This window comes from Strongylocentrotus purpuratus, unplaced genomic scaffold (genome assembly GCF_000002235.5).
Source record: "Strongylocentrotus purpuratus isolate Spur 01 unplaced genomic scaffold, Spur_5.0 spur5_scaffold_7, whole genome shotgun sequence".
Taxonomy (NCBI): domain Eukaryota; kingdom Metazoa; phylum Echinodermata; class Echinoidea; order Camarodonta; family Strongylocentrotidae; genus Strongylocentrotus; species Strongylocentrotus purpuratus.
The window spans coordinates 28036822-28054686 of record NW_022145613.1 but is presented as its reverse complement, the minus strand read 5'-3'; the positions used below and the strand labels follow the sequence as shown (position 1 = coordinate 28054686).

At 37.3% G+C, this 17865-nt stretch overlaps 1 protein-coding gene across 4 annotated transcripts in view; it reads left to right on the top strand.

Moving 5' to 3' along the window:
- LOC115918120 (hyalin-like) overlaps nt 1-17865 on the top strand; it is a 42048-nt gene that overhangs the window by 23821 nt on the left and 362 nt on the right. For all 4 annotated transcript variants that reach the window (XM_030973955.1, XM_030973956.1, XM_030973954.1 and 1 more), the window contains 10 exons: nt 2207-2428; nt 4870-5100; nt 7225-7452; nt 7756-7995; nt 8618-8878; nt 10658-10909; nt 11798-12052; nt 12430-12557; nt 16742-16868; nt 17450-17694. In XM_030973955.1, the coding sequence (XP_030829815.1) occupies nt 2207-2428; nt 4870-5100; nt 7225-7452; nt 7756-7995; nt 8618-8878; nt 10658-10909; nt 11798-12052; nt 12430-12557; nt 16742-16868; nt 17450-17691 (2186 nt within the window). In that variant the 3' untranslated portion in view covers nt 17692-17694. The remainder of the gene's footprint in view (nt 1-2206; nt 2429-4869; nt 5101-7224; nt 7453-7755; nt 7996-8617; nt 8879-10657; nt 10910-11797; nt 12053-12429; nt 12558-16741; nt 16869-17449; nt 17695-17865) is intronic.

Genomic DNA, 17865 nt, shown 5'->3' with positions numbered 1-17865 from the left:
ATCGTTCATAATAGGCTACACAAATTTATCACTAAACACAAAATACTCAATTCAAATCAATATGGCTTCAGAAAAAATTACTCAACTGACTTAGCATTAATTCAAATTTATGACAAAATTACAAGTGCCATAGCTAACAAAGAGCATGTTATAGGTATATTCTGTGACTTGAGTAAAGCATTTGATACGCTCAATCACGCTATTCTACTCTCCAAACTCAGTCATTACGGAATTCGGGGTCAGCCACTCTTATGGTTTAAAGATTATTTAACAAACAGAAGACAATATGTTACATTTAATAGTTATGATTCTGATCCTCTTTTAATTCAATGCGGTGTTCCTCAAGGCTCCATCTTAGGTCCACTGTTATTTCTTCTTTATGTAAATGATATTATCAATACATCCCCCCTTCTTTCTTTTATCTTATTTGCCGATGATACAAATATCTTTTATTCCCATAAAGACCTTAATTCGTTAAACAATACTTTGAATTATGAAATTAACAAAGTATCAGATTGGTTTAAATCCAATAAACTTTCACTTAATACAAAAAAGACTCATTTCATGTATTTTAAACATCATTCTCATAATACAGAAACACCTATATATATTAAAATCGATGGTATGCTACTAGAGAAGAAAACTAATTCCAAGTTTTTGGGTGTTCTTATAGATGAAACCTTGACTTGGAATGATCATTTACACCAAGTTACAATGTGCATTTCCAAAAGTATTGGAATAATCTCCAAGTTAAAGTTTCTTCTACCCCATGCAACCTTATTCCTACTATATAATTCGCTAGTTCTCCCGTATATAACATATTGTAATAGTGTATGGGCAAATTGTGGTTCGACAAAAATCAATTCTATTTTCAAACTGCAAAAGAAAGCCATACGTATTTGTACAGGTTCGCATTTCTTAGCTCACACTGATCCTTTATTCTATAAACTTAAAACACTAAAAATTTTCGATCTGAACACTACTCAAGTAGCAGTTATTATGTTTAAGTACATTAATAATCTGCTTCCACCATCCTTTGATAACATGTTTAGGTTTAATAATTCCGTTCATTCATACTCTACTCGCATATCTGGAAACTTCCATCTTACAAACCCCAAATTATCAATAACACACAAATCTGTTAGACATTCTGGCCCGGACATTTGGAATGATTTACCCGACAACATAAAGTCTTGTTCAACCATCTACTCCTTAAAAGCTACACTTAAACGACAAATAATACAATCATACGCTCCCCCTCTCTAAATTAGTATAACAAAACCGTGACTTATTTATTCTTTATCATGCAACTGCTCACTGCACCTGCACTTGCACCGCACCCTCTTGGTCACTCAGTTTTTCGAAGAGAGTTATGTCGCCAATTCTTTTTACGAGGCCGCCATCCATCTCCAGCCTAACCGCTCACGATGGCGGTCTCCTGCGTTCCAAATTACCTCTCTAATTTATTGAAAATATTTCATATTTCTTATGTTATTGTATGCTTCGTACATGTTTATCGAATGATATAATTGAACATGATTTTTCATTTAATTACTTTTGTAAACATTGTATTCATTGTATTTGTTATTGTTCGAAATTTTGTACTTTGAATTTGAATTTGTATATTTTTGAACGCAGAAATAAAATCAATCAAACAAACAAACAAATAACAATAACAATTGACAACAGACTTAACTCCGTTTCGTTGACAATCAGCCATGCATGAAGTCTTTCTTCTACGGCTGATTGTCAACGAAATGGAGTAAAGTCTTTTGTCAACTCTGTTTGTTGCTACGGCAGGCACCCAGTGAAAACGAATTTGTTTGATAACATTTTGGAAATGCAAGCACTACTTTAAACAAACAACTTTGTCATTCCTTGCTCATTTTTCCTAATTGAGGTGTCATATGAAAGGGCAGAAACTCAACTTTCTAGAAATGTGATTTTCTCCTTGAAATTCAGATACCATCTGTCAAATTACTTTTTGATTTCCTCTCTTCAAATTCATTTTAATCACTCATGCGTGAAATATGTATTATATGAGTTGCATCTTATGAAAGAGGAGGATCTAAGCTTTGCAAATATACGCAAGATCAATGTTGTTATTGTTGATTGTTGGATATTTTGTGTAATGTCCCCTGCACTTACAGAACCCTAGATCTGCCCTAGTTGTAAGAGTAACAATTTTTTCTTTCTCTTTATTTAGCACCATGTAAAACTAATACGGCCTACATCGACCTTACTGTAGAAAGCAGCATCACTGTAGACTACCAATACACTAGCGCATACGGACCACGATCATTACTTTACACATATGTGGAAGCTGATCCCCTACCCAATACATTGTTCAACGTCGGAGTTACACCGGTGAACGTTATGTACGGTGCTCAGATCAATTACTCGTGCATCTTAAACGTAAATGTAATAGGTAAGTATTAAACAGGTATACTATATTTTCAAGTGAACAATGGAGTCAAAAATCTTTTATTGTAAAGTATTAAGTTACATGTATTTCCTCTTGCATTCCTTCAGGGCATTTTGGTGTCAAATGATTATTTCATTAATAAGTTAGAGATAAAGCTTGTGTGCGTAGTATAGTACGTGTAGAGGTTAAAGGGCTCGTGTGCATGGGCCTATTCTTGCGCGCGCAGCACTATGCGTAAATGGGTATAGAGGTAAGTGCGCTTGCTATATCTATAGCTATGTGTGCGCACTAAAGTAAGCCGTATTAAACTTGAAATTTATTTGTCAACCATATACTGTCACGAAACAATCTTGAATTCTTTTTACATCAAATAACAAGGATGTAGGAGTTTCACTGTATAAAACTCATTCGTTCATTCTACGATCTATCCGCCCTCGTTGATGCTGTGTGTTTCTATCGCACTCACCCTAACGGCTTCGTGCAATAGATACACAAAGCCTCAACTTGAGTGCGGATAGATCGTATATTGAACTCATGCGCATGCATCATTTGTATACTATTCGCTTTTCATAAGGACCATTATTCATAAGGACCGCTATTTATAAGGACCGCTATTCATAACGTGTAACTTCCCATAACGGCAGGTCCGCTATTCATATTGGGAGAAGAGGGTCACTGTTCATAAAGAAATAGGGTTCGTTGATCATAAGGATTCATAATGTGAGATGAGAGTTGCTATTCATAATTCATATTTAGGGTCATTAATCATAAGGACCGCTATTCATAAGGTGAGATGAGGGTCGCTATTCATTATTCATATTGAGGGTCATTAATCATAAGGACCGCTATTCATAATATGAAATCGGGGTCGCTATTCTTAAAACGAGAAGAGGGTCGCTATTCATAATTTAAATTAGGGGTCACTACTCATAAGGATCGCAATGAGGGTCTCTTTTCATAATACGAATAGAGGCCCTTTGATGGCAACGCTGCTACCCCTATCGCCCCCCTCCCCCGTGAAACACACACAGAGGCTACGCCATCAAGAATTGGCGGTCATATGCACTTGTACCAAGGAAATACTTCGGGGAGGGTGGGTCGAATGGTGCAGCGTGGTTGAAATGATGAGGGGGGGGGGGGGGGGCTGGGGCCGGGATGATGGGTCATGTATATATTACAATATGTTTTCAATAAATGTTTTCTACAGATATTCGGGGCCATGTGGCGTCTCCCCCCCCCCCCCATGCCTAAGCCACAACAGTTGGGTGTCCCACATCCATCATTTTGCTTTCTTATTATCATTTTATGAATAGCGACCCTCTGATCGTATTATGAATAGCGACCCTCTTCTTGTGTTATGAATAGCGCCCCTTTTCTAGTATTATGAATAGCGACCCTTTTGAATAACGACCCCGATTTCGTATTATCAATAGCGACCCTCTTCTCATATTATGAATACCAACCCTCTTCTTAAATTATGAATAGCGCTCCTTATGAATAATGACCCTTATGAACAATGACCCTTTTCTCAAATTATGAAAAGCGGTCCTTATGAATAGCGGTCATTATGAATAGCGACATTGACCCGAGTGAGTTACCAGGCCTGCATGGCAAAGCAGCGATGGACCATTTTCACGTGTGGCTTTTGTCTTTCATATTAAATACAGCAGGGATTCACATTATTAGTATTATTTGTAACTATCATATAATTAAGTTTTAATTTTGTTAGATTTTCTATGTACATGTAGGTTATTGTTGTTGGTGTTGTTTTGTCCGTACGTCTGTACGTCCCATTCTCGTGATTGCGTTATCTCAAGAACCAATTGATGGATTACCACCAAGTTTAATTGGGTCCTGTATGTATCTTGCAGAGCTTAAGAATTGATTAGATTTTGGAGTCACAAGGTAAAAGGTTAAAGGTCACAGGGCTTATGTATGCAAAACTGGCTTGTGATCACGTTATCTCAAGAACCGATAGATGGATTACCGCCAAACTTGGGTCATGTATGTATCTTGCAGAGCCAATATAAACTGATTAGATTTTGAGGTCAAAGGTCATGGGGCTCATTATGTATATGAAAAATTGCTTGTAAATAAGATATTCTGTGAACCTGTTAATGGATTACAATCAAACTTGAATTTTTTTGTAATTGCTTGTATCCAATATTCTGTGAACTTGTTAATAAAATCAAACTTGATTTTTTTTTTATTGCTTCTGTTTTGGGTTTGTAAAATCGCTCTATGGCAGAGGCATCTTTTTTGACTGCGTGCAGTCGAGCATTTATCTAGTTATTTTCATCATCATCACTATCGTCATCAATGATCATCACTGTCGTCATCATTATAGGCCTACCTGATATCACCTCACTTGCATGCCTCTGTGACCTGCTCTGTGTGTTAATAATCTTGTGTACAACTGTATATACCCACCTCCCTCCTTACAGCGATTGTTTCCCCTGACTGTCCGGAGAACGTGATGGTAGAGGTTGGCCCCGGTATTAGAACAGCATCAGTATCAGCAAACTGGCAACTTGCTACTTCGACACACGGTAATGTGTTCCCCATTCTCTACACTCCGGCCGATGGGTCCTCCTTTTCTCTTGGAAACCATACTGTCACTGCTTATCTGACTGGTTATCCACACTACAACTGTAACTTCACGGTCACTGTAGTGGGTGAGTGTGTGTTCATAACCATGTTTTAGAGAAAAACGGTCATTTATTGAAGTGTGATATAAGAACGTATTATTTAAATCTAGAGGTCTATACACGAATAAACAGTGTTTATACTTATAGGTAAATGTAGATCGCTACATGTATTCAAGCATAGTAGTGCGTTCGTCATGGGGAATTTGACACCAATCTGGTGTATATACCCAATAACAGGTATTGTCAGTTACCCAGAGTGGACTTCAGTTGCAGATCTTGTTGCTTATCTGGTCTTCATTGGTTATAAGTCTCAAAAAGAATTATGTATAAGCTATTACTCATTACTTACAAAACACTTGTTCATTTTTCGCCATTACTTGTATCAGATTTTGAAACCGCACACCCCACAACGGAATTTACTTTTAGGTTCACAGCTCCAGTTATGTACACCCAAAACCCATAACAAATGGGGGGACAGGGCTTTTGCTAACGTTGTACCCAAATCATGGAACACTTTACCATTATAAGACAATCATCATCAATTGAAATATTTAAGAAGAAACTTAAGCACCATTTGTTTATGTCGTAGTTTTAATATTGTTATAAATATTTTGATGTTGTACAACAGCGCCTTGAGCAGTCTTTTAGAATGGATATGTGCGCTTTATAAGTTGACATTATTATTATTTTTAAAGCACTAGCTGTGCCCTAGCTTATCACCGTATGGAATTCTCATCATCATATCAAATTTCCCTCACCCTCAAGATATAGGCAAATTGGAGTATTTTCTGATGGGACCACAGGTTCGCCGCTTCAGAGACCTTTGCACATACAGACAAATTAATTGGTAATTTGACCAAATCTAGTGTCAGCAAATTATACGATGCACATGGACGCTAACTACCCTGTGGCTTTAACAAGCACGGTCAAAGTCGTTTTGGACCTTAAGGTGAATTGACCTAGTGCTAGAGAGAGTCAACAATTAGCAGATTGACATGCCCATGCATGCCTCCCCCCCCCCCCCCCCACCACTACCCTTTTAGAAACCCAAGTATCTCCTGGAGTCAAAAACATGTAACACTGCTACATGAATTTGTAGGATAGGGCACAACAAACATATTATTTCAATAATGAAAGAATATTTGAACCTTGTTTAACCATTACGAAATTATGTAGATGATGTAGCCCTTCTCCTGTCTTAATCATGATCTTCTGCTACCATCTATTTCATATTTTCAGGAATTAGCACTTCAAACATCTTGTTGGAAGATATAAAAATCAGTGTTTTCTGGTAGGCATCCTATCATGCATCATATGTTCTAAAGAATTAGACATAAAAGGACATTTTTGATGCAAAACAAAATTTTAAAAATAGTTCAATTCAAACATAACTTGTGAATTAAGAACTTAATGAGAAGGTTCTCTAATAATCCCCAATCACAAAAATTGAACCTTTTTTGCTCTCATAAGTTATTATTTGCCCAAAATCAAACTTTCGCAAACTTCCTTTTTCCACTCATTCTGTAATCAATCAAAGGCAGTTCTCTTTGACATCCTTCTGAATACCTCTCCCATTTGAGCACCGAAATCGGTAGCCTTTCAGAGCGGGGGCAATATTGCAGCACCTTGAGCGCCTTCTGTGGGGCATATGCGCGCTGTATGAATATCCAATATTATTATTACAACTTTCTGAAGTTCTTTCTTATGGTTCATAATCACACTGTGCCACATTGTATGTACCTTGGCACCATGAACTTGTATGATCTAATGCAAGTTAACATTTAATATTTCTTTAATCTTAAGTATGTTGAATATTAATTTAAATTATTTGTATTCGCCTTGAGCATCTCTAGAGATGGATGTGTTGTGCTTTATAAATATTGTTATTATTATTATTATTATCAAATTTTCTTCCAACTGTCACTGATTTGTGCCTCTCATTTGTTTATACTTTAAATAATGCAAGATTGTTTTTTAATTCTCAACTCACTAATGGTTTATCTCATTTTCTTCAAATTTTGACTGATTTGTATGTGCCTCAAACTCAAATTTGGTTATGCTTGTAATAATGCAAAATCATTTACAGGGTAAATTATTAATTAAACATGACTTGTACTCTCACTTCTTTATTAACTCTTTCCATTATTATAGAGGATTTGTCACCACCGGTGTTCTCGACGGACTTAGATGTTTTAACTTTTCACAATTCCCAAGCACCAAGTTGGGTACTGACTGCCAGTGATAACTTGGGTGTTGTCACGCTGACATCATCACCTAGTCCTGGCTCATACTTTCCTCTAGGCGAGACCGAGGTGACTGTTACGGCCACCGACAATGCCATGTTTACCTCAACCGAAATATTTACAGTCCGTGTCGTATGTAAGTTATTCACAAGATTCCTGGGAACTGCGGGAATTGAATACAATATAGTGAAGCAAGCACTTACCGTTTTTGACAGTTTTGAAACTGTTCATCCCAAGATCATTTCAGTGATTCTTTTTTTTTAAAGATTTACTCTGGATTTTATGTTATTTTAAGTCATATATTATTAAGAAATGTGTGTCTCATCAGCTAGAGAATTGAAATGAAAAGTAAGCTTGTTAGATACATGTTTGTGAGAAAAAAAATCTTAGTAGTAGTAAAAACTCAATCAGTATTATTTCCTATCATTGATATCATTAGCTGACGGTTCACCACAAACGACAAACTGTCCAGAAGATCAACTGCACAAGGTCGCACCGTCTGAAGTACCTCGTGCAGTTACCTGGTCAGTGCCAAGTGCCACAGGATCAGGGACTATTACAACCACCAGCAACTATAGTCCGAATGACATGTTTAGAGAAGGCACGACCAAAGTCACCTACAAATTCACAGATGATGCTGGCAGGAGTTCCAAATGCTTTTTTTACATCAAAATCACAAGTATGTGCATATCCAGTATTTATACTTGGTGATATCCACCATGGTCCTCATGTTATAAAACAATGAGGAAGAAAAAGCTTAGTATATGAGATACTTTGGAATACTATGATGGTACAATTTCAGGGTATTAATTAGATACTGTTAGATAGCCTTCAACTCTACAGAATTTACCTACTTCGTTTTTTAGCTTAAATGAAAGAATGAATAAATAAATGAATGATTATTATAAAAAAGATAGATGAATAGATGGAAAAATGAATTAATTGAAAAATGAAGGACTAAATAAATAAGTAAATAACTAACTGGCTAAAATTAAGGAATAAAGTAATATTTTGAATAGATGTATTTCAAAATTTGTGAATTTCACCAAAACCTAATTCCGTTTCCTCGTCAATAAAGGATGTGTTTATTTATCTTCTTGAAACACAGAAAAATTACTGGACGCATGAAATAATTCTTTTTTAAATCAAAAAATTATACAAAAATATTTTTTTAAAGGGATATCGATGGTATCGCTTCCCGATATTGCGAGCATCCAGTAAAATTATCTACATAGTAATTGACCAATCCAATTGCAGGGATTCTTCTACCCATCATTCTATAACATGTCTTTATCCATCAGTAAATGCTGACGTAATAACACCAGACGTCACTTGTCCTGGCGATGTGACAGTTACGAAGCCCGCAGGGACGGTACTTGCCTCAGTCACCTGGAACGAGCCTGTGTTCAACAACCTTGTAAGTCGTGCTGATCTCGTTTATATACAGCAGTCAAAGCAATCCGGTTCAAGCTTTACCGAAGGCTCCACTGAGGTGCTGTACTCGGCTCTGGATGGAAAGTTTAACAGGGCATTGTACTGCATGTTTACAGTGACTGTAAATTGTGAGTATTATTGTACCTATACATGTGTTAGTGGCGGATATGTAACAAGCAGGCCTGATAATTCCCATAAATCTCCATGTATAAGATGCACTTTTTCCCGCCGAAAAAAAAAATCGAAAGTGGGGTACAATTTTTTTTATTTTTTTAAAGTTTTGATTTATGCCCTCCACCTGGCAATGTCCCCCAGCTCAGTCATACCACTCGAAAACTAGAACAACACTACCTGAATGTCAGGATTTGTGTTTGGACTTAGAGGAAAATTTGTCTGTCATCTTTAGCTTTAAAAACTAATTATCAGAATAATGAACATTTGTTTTTATAACTAAATGTTCATTATTATGATACCTTCATTGTTACTAAATGTTCATTATTCTGATAACTTCTTTGTTACTATTTTTTGTGACGAGATCATTATTCTGATAACTTTATTGTTACTATTATTTGCGACAAGTTCACAAGCAAAAAATTGGCGTCTCCAACTGCACCTCGCAGTAAAATGAAGGTCCTTCCCCGCATACGTTTTTGAACACAGACCTGGCTTACTGGCTACGAAGTCGGGCAAAAAACCTTTAAAGACCCAACTATATGCCATATTTGCCAACAGAAATACATTTCATGAAGTGATATTTACATATATACAAGAAGAGAAAAATTGGCTGTTAAAGGGGGTCAGTTAAGTATATATTGACTGCTATGAGATGCATCTCTGTTTCTATAGACTCGATGTGCGCCGTTATACATGTACATGTACCTAGAATATTAAAGCAGTCCATATATCTTTTAAATACCAAATTCATGAACAAATGTACAAAGAATTCTTACCTTATCCTTTTCTTGAGTAAAGAATAATTAAATCTTTACAGAAAATTTGAGACACTGTCTGTAAATCTTCGCTAGAAAGTTGCCTGAATGTTACGATCATTTGGGAATTGCACACACACTTTACTGTAAGGTATCCGCGCTCGCTAAAAGAAACTTATTACACGTAAAGCAATTTAACCATTCGGCCCGGCATCTTTTCTCATTAATTATTGACCGTTAGGCGGGCATGGCTAAAATCACGGCTCCAATTTTGACCAATCATGATGACCAGATTTATTCAACATACTAAAGAGAGGTATATAACACATGTTAGCGCTAGTCGAACCTAACCCCATACAGCTAAACAAAGTATTCAGGTACTAGTATAAAGACTATTTTCATTCATGATTTGTTCAATGTGTTGTAACAGAATTCTGACACCTATTTATAAATCTAGTTAAGCTGACATTAATAGGTACCGGTAATCTATTCCAAAATTCACTGCCCACAAAAGAAAATGATTATTAACCATGTGTTGTTCTAAATTTTGGAAGACATAATTGTCCACCAAAATCTTGCCCCAACCTCTCCTCTCCTTTGCCCTTTGTGTCCCCCCCCCCCCCCCCCCCCCCCCCCCTTACTGAGAAAATATGCAAACATGTTATTTCTTATTTGTCAGAGATTTTTCAGAGTTTTGCCACCCCACCCTAGCTTGTAGACAGGTGTACTGAAGGTATGCCACTTTGGATTTTAAGGGGGGGTATAAGCCAGTTGTGCCCCCCCCCCCCCGCCCCACAGCCTCACATCCACCAGTGGTCCTAAGAGAGCTAATGTACTTCTTGTGCAGATTAAGGAGCTGAGTTGTAGAATTGATTCGGAAAGTAAATGAATAGATAAAAATTAAGCCTTTCACTCTTTAATGTAAAAACTTTCCTAAGCAGTCAGTTGAGTTAACTCCTTTGAAAATTTCTTTTTCAGTGGTGGAAGACAACGATAAACCTGTGATCGTAGGTTGCCCTCAAAACTTCACTCACTGGGTCACTGCTGGACAGACCACGGCACCCGTTTCATGGGTAGCTCCGGATATTACCGACAATTCTAGCTTCACCGTTCAAGTCTCTCATGAACCAGGCAGCGAGTTTACAGTCGGAATGGACACCGTTGTGTCCTACGTTGCTACAGATGTTGTCAACAACATGGAAGACTGTACCTTCACCATATCTGTCAGAGGTTAGTTACCCAAGTCATATTTCCTCTGGAATTAACAATTGATTGTTTCACAAAATCCCTTGCAATATTAGCATCTTGTACAAGTTTCGAATTTAACCTCAGCATCTTACAATCCTATTTTCCATTTAAACATCGCTCCATCAGACTGTGTTCATGTTGAATGATGTCAAAGGGAATCATATCATAAAGGAAATTGATATAACTTAATTTACTATAAACAAGAGGAATCCTATATATCCAAACTGGATTTATATACATCTGCCTGGATTTAATAATTCTTTCAAAAGAATTTGCAAGAAACATCTTCTCTCTCTTTATAACGCATAATTTATTTAAGACCACACCTATATTACTAATACTCCTCCTTTTTATTTTTCCTTCTTTTTTTTCCTTTTTTTTTTTCTTCAAGTATATGTTATTATTACTTCTGCGCCTGGTGCATTCAATTGTCAAGCCTTACTGGCTTTTACGGATGCACCATTTTCCATTTTATATTTTGAATGCTGTTATGTCAATTTTATATGTAATTTTGATATTGTTACATGTTATGAAATTCCATATTTTATCTTTGTATATATTGTCATGATGATGGAAATAAATTTCAATTCAATTCAATTCAATTCAAACATTTATTTTCAGCAGAATAATGATATTGGCAAAAATTGAAGAGCCCTAGAGAGTTCAATCATTCTGAACAAGCGAGTTTTGAAATAATTATAAGGCGGTACAAATGATAAATAAAATTATTATAAAAAAATCAGTACAAGATATTAAATACTAGTGAACATTGTATGGCAAATATGGGACAAGAATTTGGGACAAGGGAGTGTGGAAATGATCATAAGGTGATAACTAAACAAAATCATATGACAATTTCCTTCTTTTCAGCGGATGCTGATGATCCGATGCTTCAATGTCCATCCAATGTCAATATTCGTGTGACCCTGGATATGACTGACCAAGTTGTAACCTGGCCGACTCCAAATGCCACTGACAACTCCGGGGGTGTCACTGTCAACTCAAACCCGGAGTCTGGGGCAGCATTCCAGGCATCAGTGGCTGGGCAAAATGACACAGTGACTGTCACGGCTGCCGATGCTTACGGAAATTCTGATACGTGTACCTTCCTCGTAAATGTCCGTTGTACGTATGAAAAACACTTTAGGCTCTTTGTTGCAGTCATATCAAAAGTGTGCATCTCTCATTAATATCTTTTCCAACATAACTCACTTCAGGTAGGTTTTAATATGGACGAGATCTCCCTACTTTGTGCCATTTTAAGAAATGCAGCATGTGTATCATGTTTACTAGCCTTCAAAACGTTGGCTTGAACACTTGATTTGTATCGATTGGTTTAATACGCAAGTCCACTTTAGTATAAAATCATATATTTATATTTGTTTGTGGCAGAAGGTTATATTCCTCCTTCATCCAGTTCAACTTGTAGGATTTCCATTTTAGAAATTAAAACCATGAATGTAGTCTTAATTTAAATTGATACCACTTCCCTCTCTGTTCAGATGATGTTCAACCAGTGCTGACTTGCCCCGATGTCAGTCAAGAAACAGCACCTGGTCAACGGGATGCCACAGTTACATGGCCAGATGTAGTTATTACTGATGACTATACTAGTGTCTCAGCGCTAGTGGTAAGAAAATCATTCCATTTCTATTCTAATAATAATAATAATATAATAATAATAGCCTAATAGTCCACTCCAAATTTTATTAAACCGAAACGGAAATTCTTTTTGCCCAATTGATCGTGAGCCCGGCAGCCACTGAGCAGCGCCAGATCGACGTTGCTCTATCCCCTTATTGTTGAACGCCAAACAAGGTAGCAACAACTCCCATCTTTTAACGTCTTTTGGTATGACGCGGTCGGGATTCGAACCCACGACCTCCCGGTTGTGAGGCGGACGCTCTACTGACTGAGCCAACACTCCGGTTAAATCCTTTTCAGCTACTATGTTTGACCTCACTGGGCCCCTTGTTTTGTGTCCCTTCTGAAATCATTCGAGTCGGAAGGGTGTAGGAATCGGGAATTGTGTTCCCTTCTGAAATTATTCAAGTCGAAAGGGTGAAGGATGGGGCCCACGGGGTGTGTATATACGGCCCTTCTGAAATCATTCAAGTCAGAAAAGTTTACATGTCCCAAGCCTAATGGGCTTATACATGTATATGCCAAACCTGCTCATTATTTATGCAAAAATAGCTTGTGATCTCAAGAACCAATTGATAGATTCCTGCCAAACTAGGTCATGCATGTATGTATCTTGCAGAGCCAATGATTTGATTAGATATCGGGGTCAAAGGTCACAGTGCTCATTATGTATGCACAAATAGCTTGTGATCACGTTATCTCAAGAACCAATTGATGGATTCCTCCCAAACTTGTCATGTATGTATCTTGTAGAGCCAACAAATTAATTAGATTTGGGGGTCACAAGGTCAAAGGTCACAAGGCTCATTATGTATGCATAAATAGCTTGTGATAGCATCATTAGGACCGATGGACATATTACTATCAAACACAGGACATGTATGTTTCTTGCTAAGCCAATGAATTGATTAGATTTCATGGGGTCATGAGGTCAAAGGTCATGGGGCTCATATATGCAATAATAGCTTGTGATCGCATTATTATTAGAACCGATGGACGGATTACCATCAAAGTCATGTATCTTGCAAAGCCAATAAACTGGTTAGATTTTAGGGTCATGAGGTCAAAGATAAAAGGGTCATACATGTATATGAAAATAAGCTTGTAATCACGATATTCTGAGAACCTGTTAATAGATTACAATTAAACTTGAATTTGAATAATTGCTTCTGTTTTGGTTAGTGAAATCGCTCTATGGCGGAGGCATCATTTTTTTTACTGCGCAGTCAAAGTTCCATCTAGTTACATCTAGAAATATTCAGCCCAAAGTTCATGTTGATCAAGTAGCAGATTCAGATATCTTATCGTTCTTGCCAGTGTTAAATAGCACAATGAGAATGGAAACAAAGGTAAAGAGAATATTTCAGAGTATATATGCCCAGATAGAAAACTCTTGGAGTATCAGGAAGGCGATTTCAGATGAGGTGGCTGCCGTAATTGAACATGCCTTAAAAAGATCACGGTTAGACTGTAAGGCTGTACATAACCCTTGAGTGGTGAGTTGACCAGAGATGCCAACCAGTACAATTAAATTGTATTTAGTACGATAATAAGAATGAAATACGATATTACGATATCACCTCTTAAAATAAGATTTTTCATCTGTAAAAGAAAAGAAAAAAAGCCATATTTACTGGGGTAAGTCAAATTTTGTTATGTCACTAGTCAGCATGATAAAGATAAGAATAATAATATTATTTGTCTTTGTTTTCATGTGATACAAGATTATGTTGCTCTTGCCATGACAATATTGGACTCGTCTCCGACTCGTGCAATATTGTCATAGCTCGAGCAATATATTCTTGTATCACACTCCAGGGGGGTGCAAAACAGCCGCGGGCCCCCTCCCCCCCCCCCTATTGGCAGCGCCAAAAAAAAGAGGAAGAAAGGAGAAGAGAAAAAAAAAGAGGAATAAAGGAGAAGAGAAAAAAAAAGACAGAGACAACGGGATCGATATCCCTGAATTTTGGATGCGTACGATACGCCGCGATGACACTCCCCGTCCAGCCAGCCCGCACCGAGCCAGCGACCCGTGGATTAGTTGAGCATGCTATTGTTCTCGCCTGGCAGGCGAGCCGACAAACGAAAATCACAAGCGATATTATTTTCCATACTATACCCGCAATGAGTAATATATTTAGCTTCATGTATGAATATTGGTTCAATTTGTAATAAATAAGATATATATAGGCTGATCATTTGATAATTTGACCATATATGCTTCAAAATAAAAAAAGTCTTATTGAATTGAACACATTGTTGCAACAAAATCTCTTTTTTTTGTTTATAAAAGCAAAACGAAGCAAAAAAACATGGTGCTGAGCGCTTTCTCAGATCATCTTTTGGAGCTCAATCCTTGAATTGCGCTTTACTTAGACCAAGAGTGTTGCGATAACAAATAAGCAATCAAGTTAGAGACCATCACTGGTGTGAGCTAGAACTTCTGAGTGGACCTGAGCTGTAACTACGCTAGTCAAGCTTCTTGAAGAGTGATCTTGGACGTACGTTTATTGGCTAGCCAACACAATAATGTCGGTATCTGTTGTTTCTGACGAGTAAGGGCCAATTGTTGCTCAAAGCTAGGTCAGCGGGTGGGCTCTGCGTGTTGTCGGTAGCTAGACTTCGGTCGCGAGGAGATGCGTGTTGCAGACCTGCCAACCAGTACGATTTAGTCGTATTTAGTACGATTTTTAGAAGCAAATACGACAGTACGATTTTCCTTAATAAAATACGATTTTCAACAACAACAAAAAAAAAAAAAAAAAAAAGTGTTTTTTTTTATTTTTTTTATATTTTTTTTTTAATTAATATTTTGTGTGTGCGTCCGCCATTTTCAATGGCAAAATGTGCATTCTGTCCTGTACAGTATCCTACAAGCATATCACATCAGCGATTTGGGGATGTTCATTGGTTCATCGAACACACCAGTCATGACGAAATCATGCATATTCAACCAATGATCAATAAAAAAAATTCTTCCTGTAGGTAAAAACTGTAAGAGGCATTTATCCGCGTAACAATCCGTGTTTATTTTCAAGAATACAACTTTTGTCAGTAAAATACAACTTTTGGGACTAAAGAATACAGTTTTTGAACTCCAGAGGTTGGCAGGTCTGGTGTTGTGTAGATGTGCCTTCATGGGTTGGGGATCCAGCCTAGAAAGGGGCAGGCATTCCACGGCTATCTCTCCATTTACCAGCAGAAAAATGTAGTGTATCCTTCCATTTCAATAAAAAAAATTCTTCCTGTAGGTAAAAACTGTAAGAGGCATTTATCCGCGTAACAATCCGTGTTTATTTTCAAGAATACAACTTTTGTCAGTAAAATACAACTTTTGGGACTAAAGAATACAGTTTTTGAACTCCAGAGGTTGGCAGGTCTGGTGTTGTGTAGATGTGCCTTCATGGGTTGGGGATCCAGCCTAGAAAGGGGCAGGCATTCCACGGCTATCTCTCCATTTACCAGCAGAAAAATGTAGTGTATCCTTCCATTTCTTTTTCTCTTCTCTATCTAACTTGGTAAGATCATCAATCACAAGGGCTCATCGTAACGGTCCTAAAGATAAGGATTTTCGAAGACATATGTTGTTGAAAATGCTAAATATGAACATCCCAAATGGGATGTTCAATCATTTTTAACTGCATTAACTAAAAATGAACTGTGCAGATGTAGATTAACATTTTTAATGCAAAGTACATTTTTTGCCATAATTTAATTGAGGTGATTGGAAATATAGTCACAGTTTGTTAAAACATAAGGAAAAACTGTGGGCATCCTATCTGGCACTTCATATTCAAGTCGTTCATAAATTCATGCGTACCTTTACGAACAGCTTTATGAAACACCCCCCTGATTTAATAGCATTTTCACCAACATATGTCTAGGAAAATCTCTTATCTTTAGGACCATTACGATGAGCCCTCTCGATTACGTCAAGTGCAATTTTTTAGGGTTTCAATATTACACCCTATCACAGACACTGATAACATGTATGGCCATGCATCTAATCAATTATACCTTTTCAAACGAAGTCCAAATACATGGTTGACTGGTTATCCCTCTTGGCCATAGTGATTGCTGTGTATTAATAGAGCTCCCACGTACACACCTCGACTTGAAAGCCAATGTAAGCCAATGTAACGTTTTGTTATTATTATTCTTGTCCTGCAGATCACCAAGTCCCACGGGTCAATGATTGCCAACATGCAGTACGATGCCGACCTGGTAACCGTCACCTTAACAGCTCAAGATGAGCTGGGTAACATAGGGAGATGCACATTCACTGTTGATGTTGTAGGTGAGTGGGAAGGACTTGATGGAATCCATAGGTGTATTTACGAGATGGGGTTAAGCTTTGCCCCCTTAGACAGAATCTATTAAATTGAATTGAATCCTGACTTGAATTGAACTAAAATGCATTGAATGGAAATTAGTTTGAGTTGAATTAAAATTATCGAACTGATTTGAATGCAAGTGAATTGAATTGAATTAAATTAAATTTATTCAACTTTCTCATAAGAAACATGCAGAGGCGAAAAATCCATTAAAGATTTCCCACAAATATAGTCAAACAGTTGTGGTTGGATTTATTTATATATACCAGCCCAATCACACTTTAAAAAGGTGATGCTCCAAAGGTATAGGGGACATTCGATACTGTGCCCCCTCCCACCACCAAGTTTAGGAAAAGCCTAATTAGCATGAGGGGAACTTGCATGAAATCAAGAATAGTTATGTTTTATGATAAAAGCATAGTCTTCATACACAAGAAAGCAATTGCTAGTCACTTGGAAACGTTTGCTTAGCTTTTGTATCAAGTGTTAAGCTCTCTTAGCTAAACGAATTTGGCCCAATTTGATTCAACCTTGTTTTACACAGACACAGAGAAACCAGTGTGGTCAGCGTGTCCCATGAACGTTACTGAAATGGCCGAAATTGGAACTAACTCCAAAGTTGTATCTTGGGACGACCTTCTGTTAGTGATAACTCAGGCAAGGATCCCATCGAGACTAACAACCCTCCAACCTCTCAGCTCTTCTCAGGGGGTACTTGGCCTGTGGTCTATACGGCTACTGATGACTCCGGTAATACTGGAACATGCGAGTTCTACGTCACTGTGATTGGTACATACTTATATTTAGTTCAATTTTAATATAAAATTAAACTTTTTTTTTAACAGCAATCGATGTGCAGGATATGATTACAAGAAATGTATGTTCGCCGGGGACATAGATCTGCACACTACAGGAAAATTCAATAAATTTGTGTGCATGGCAATTAATGCCCAAAGCATG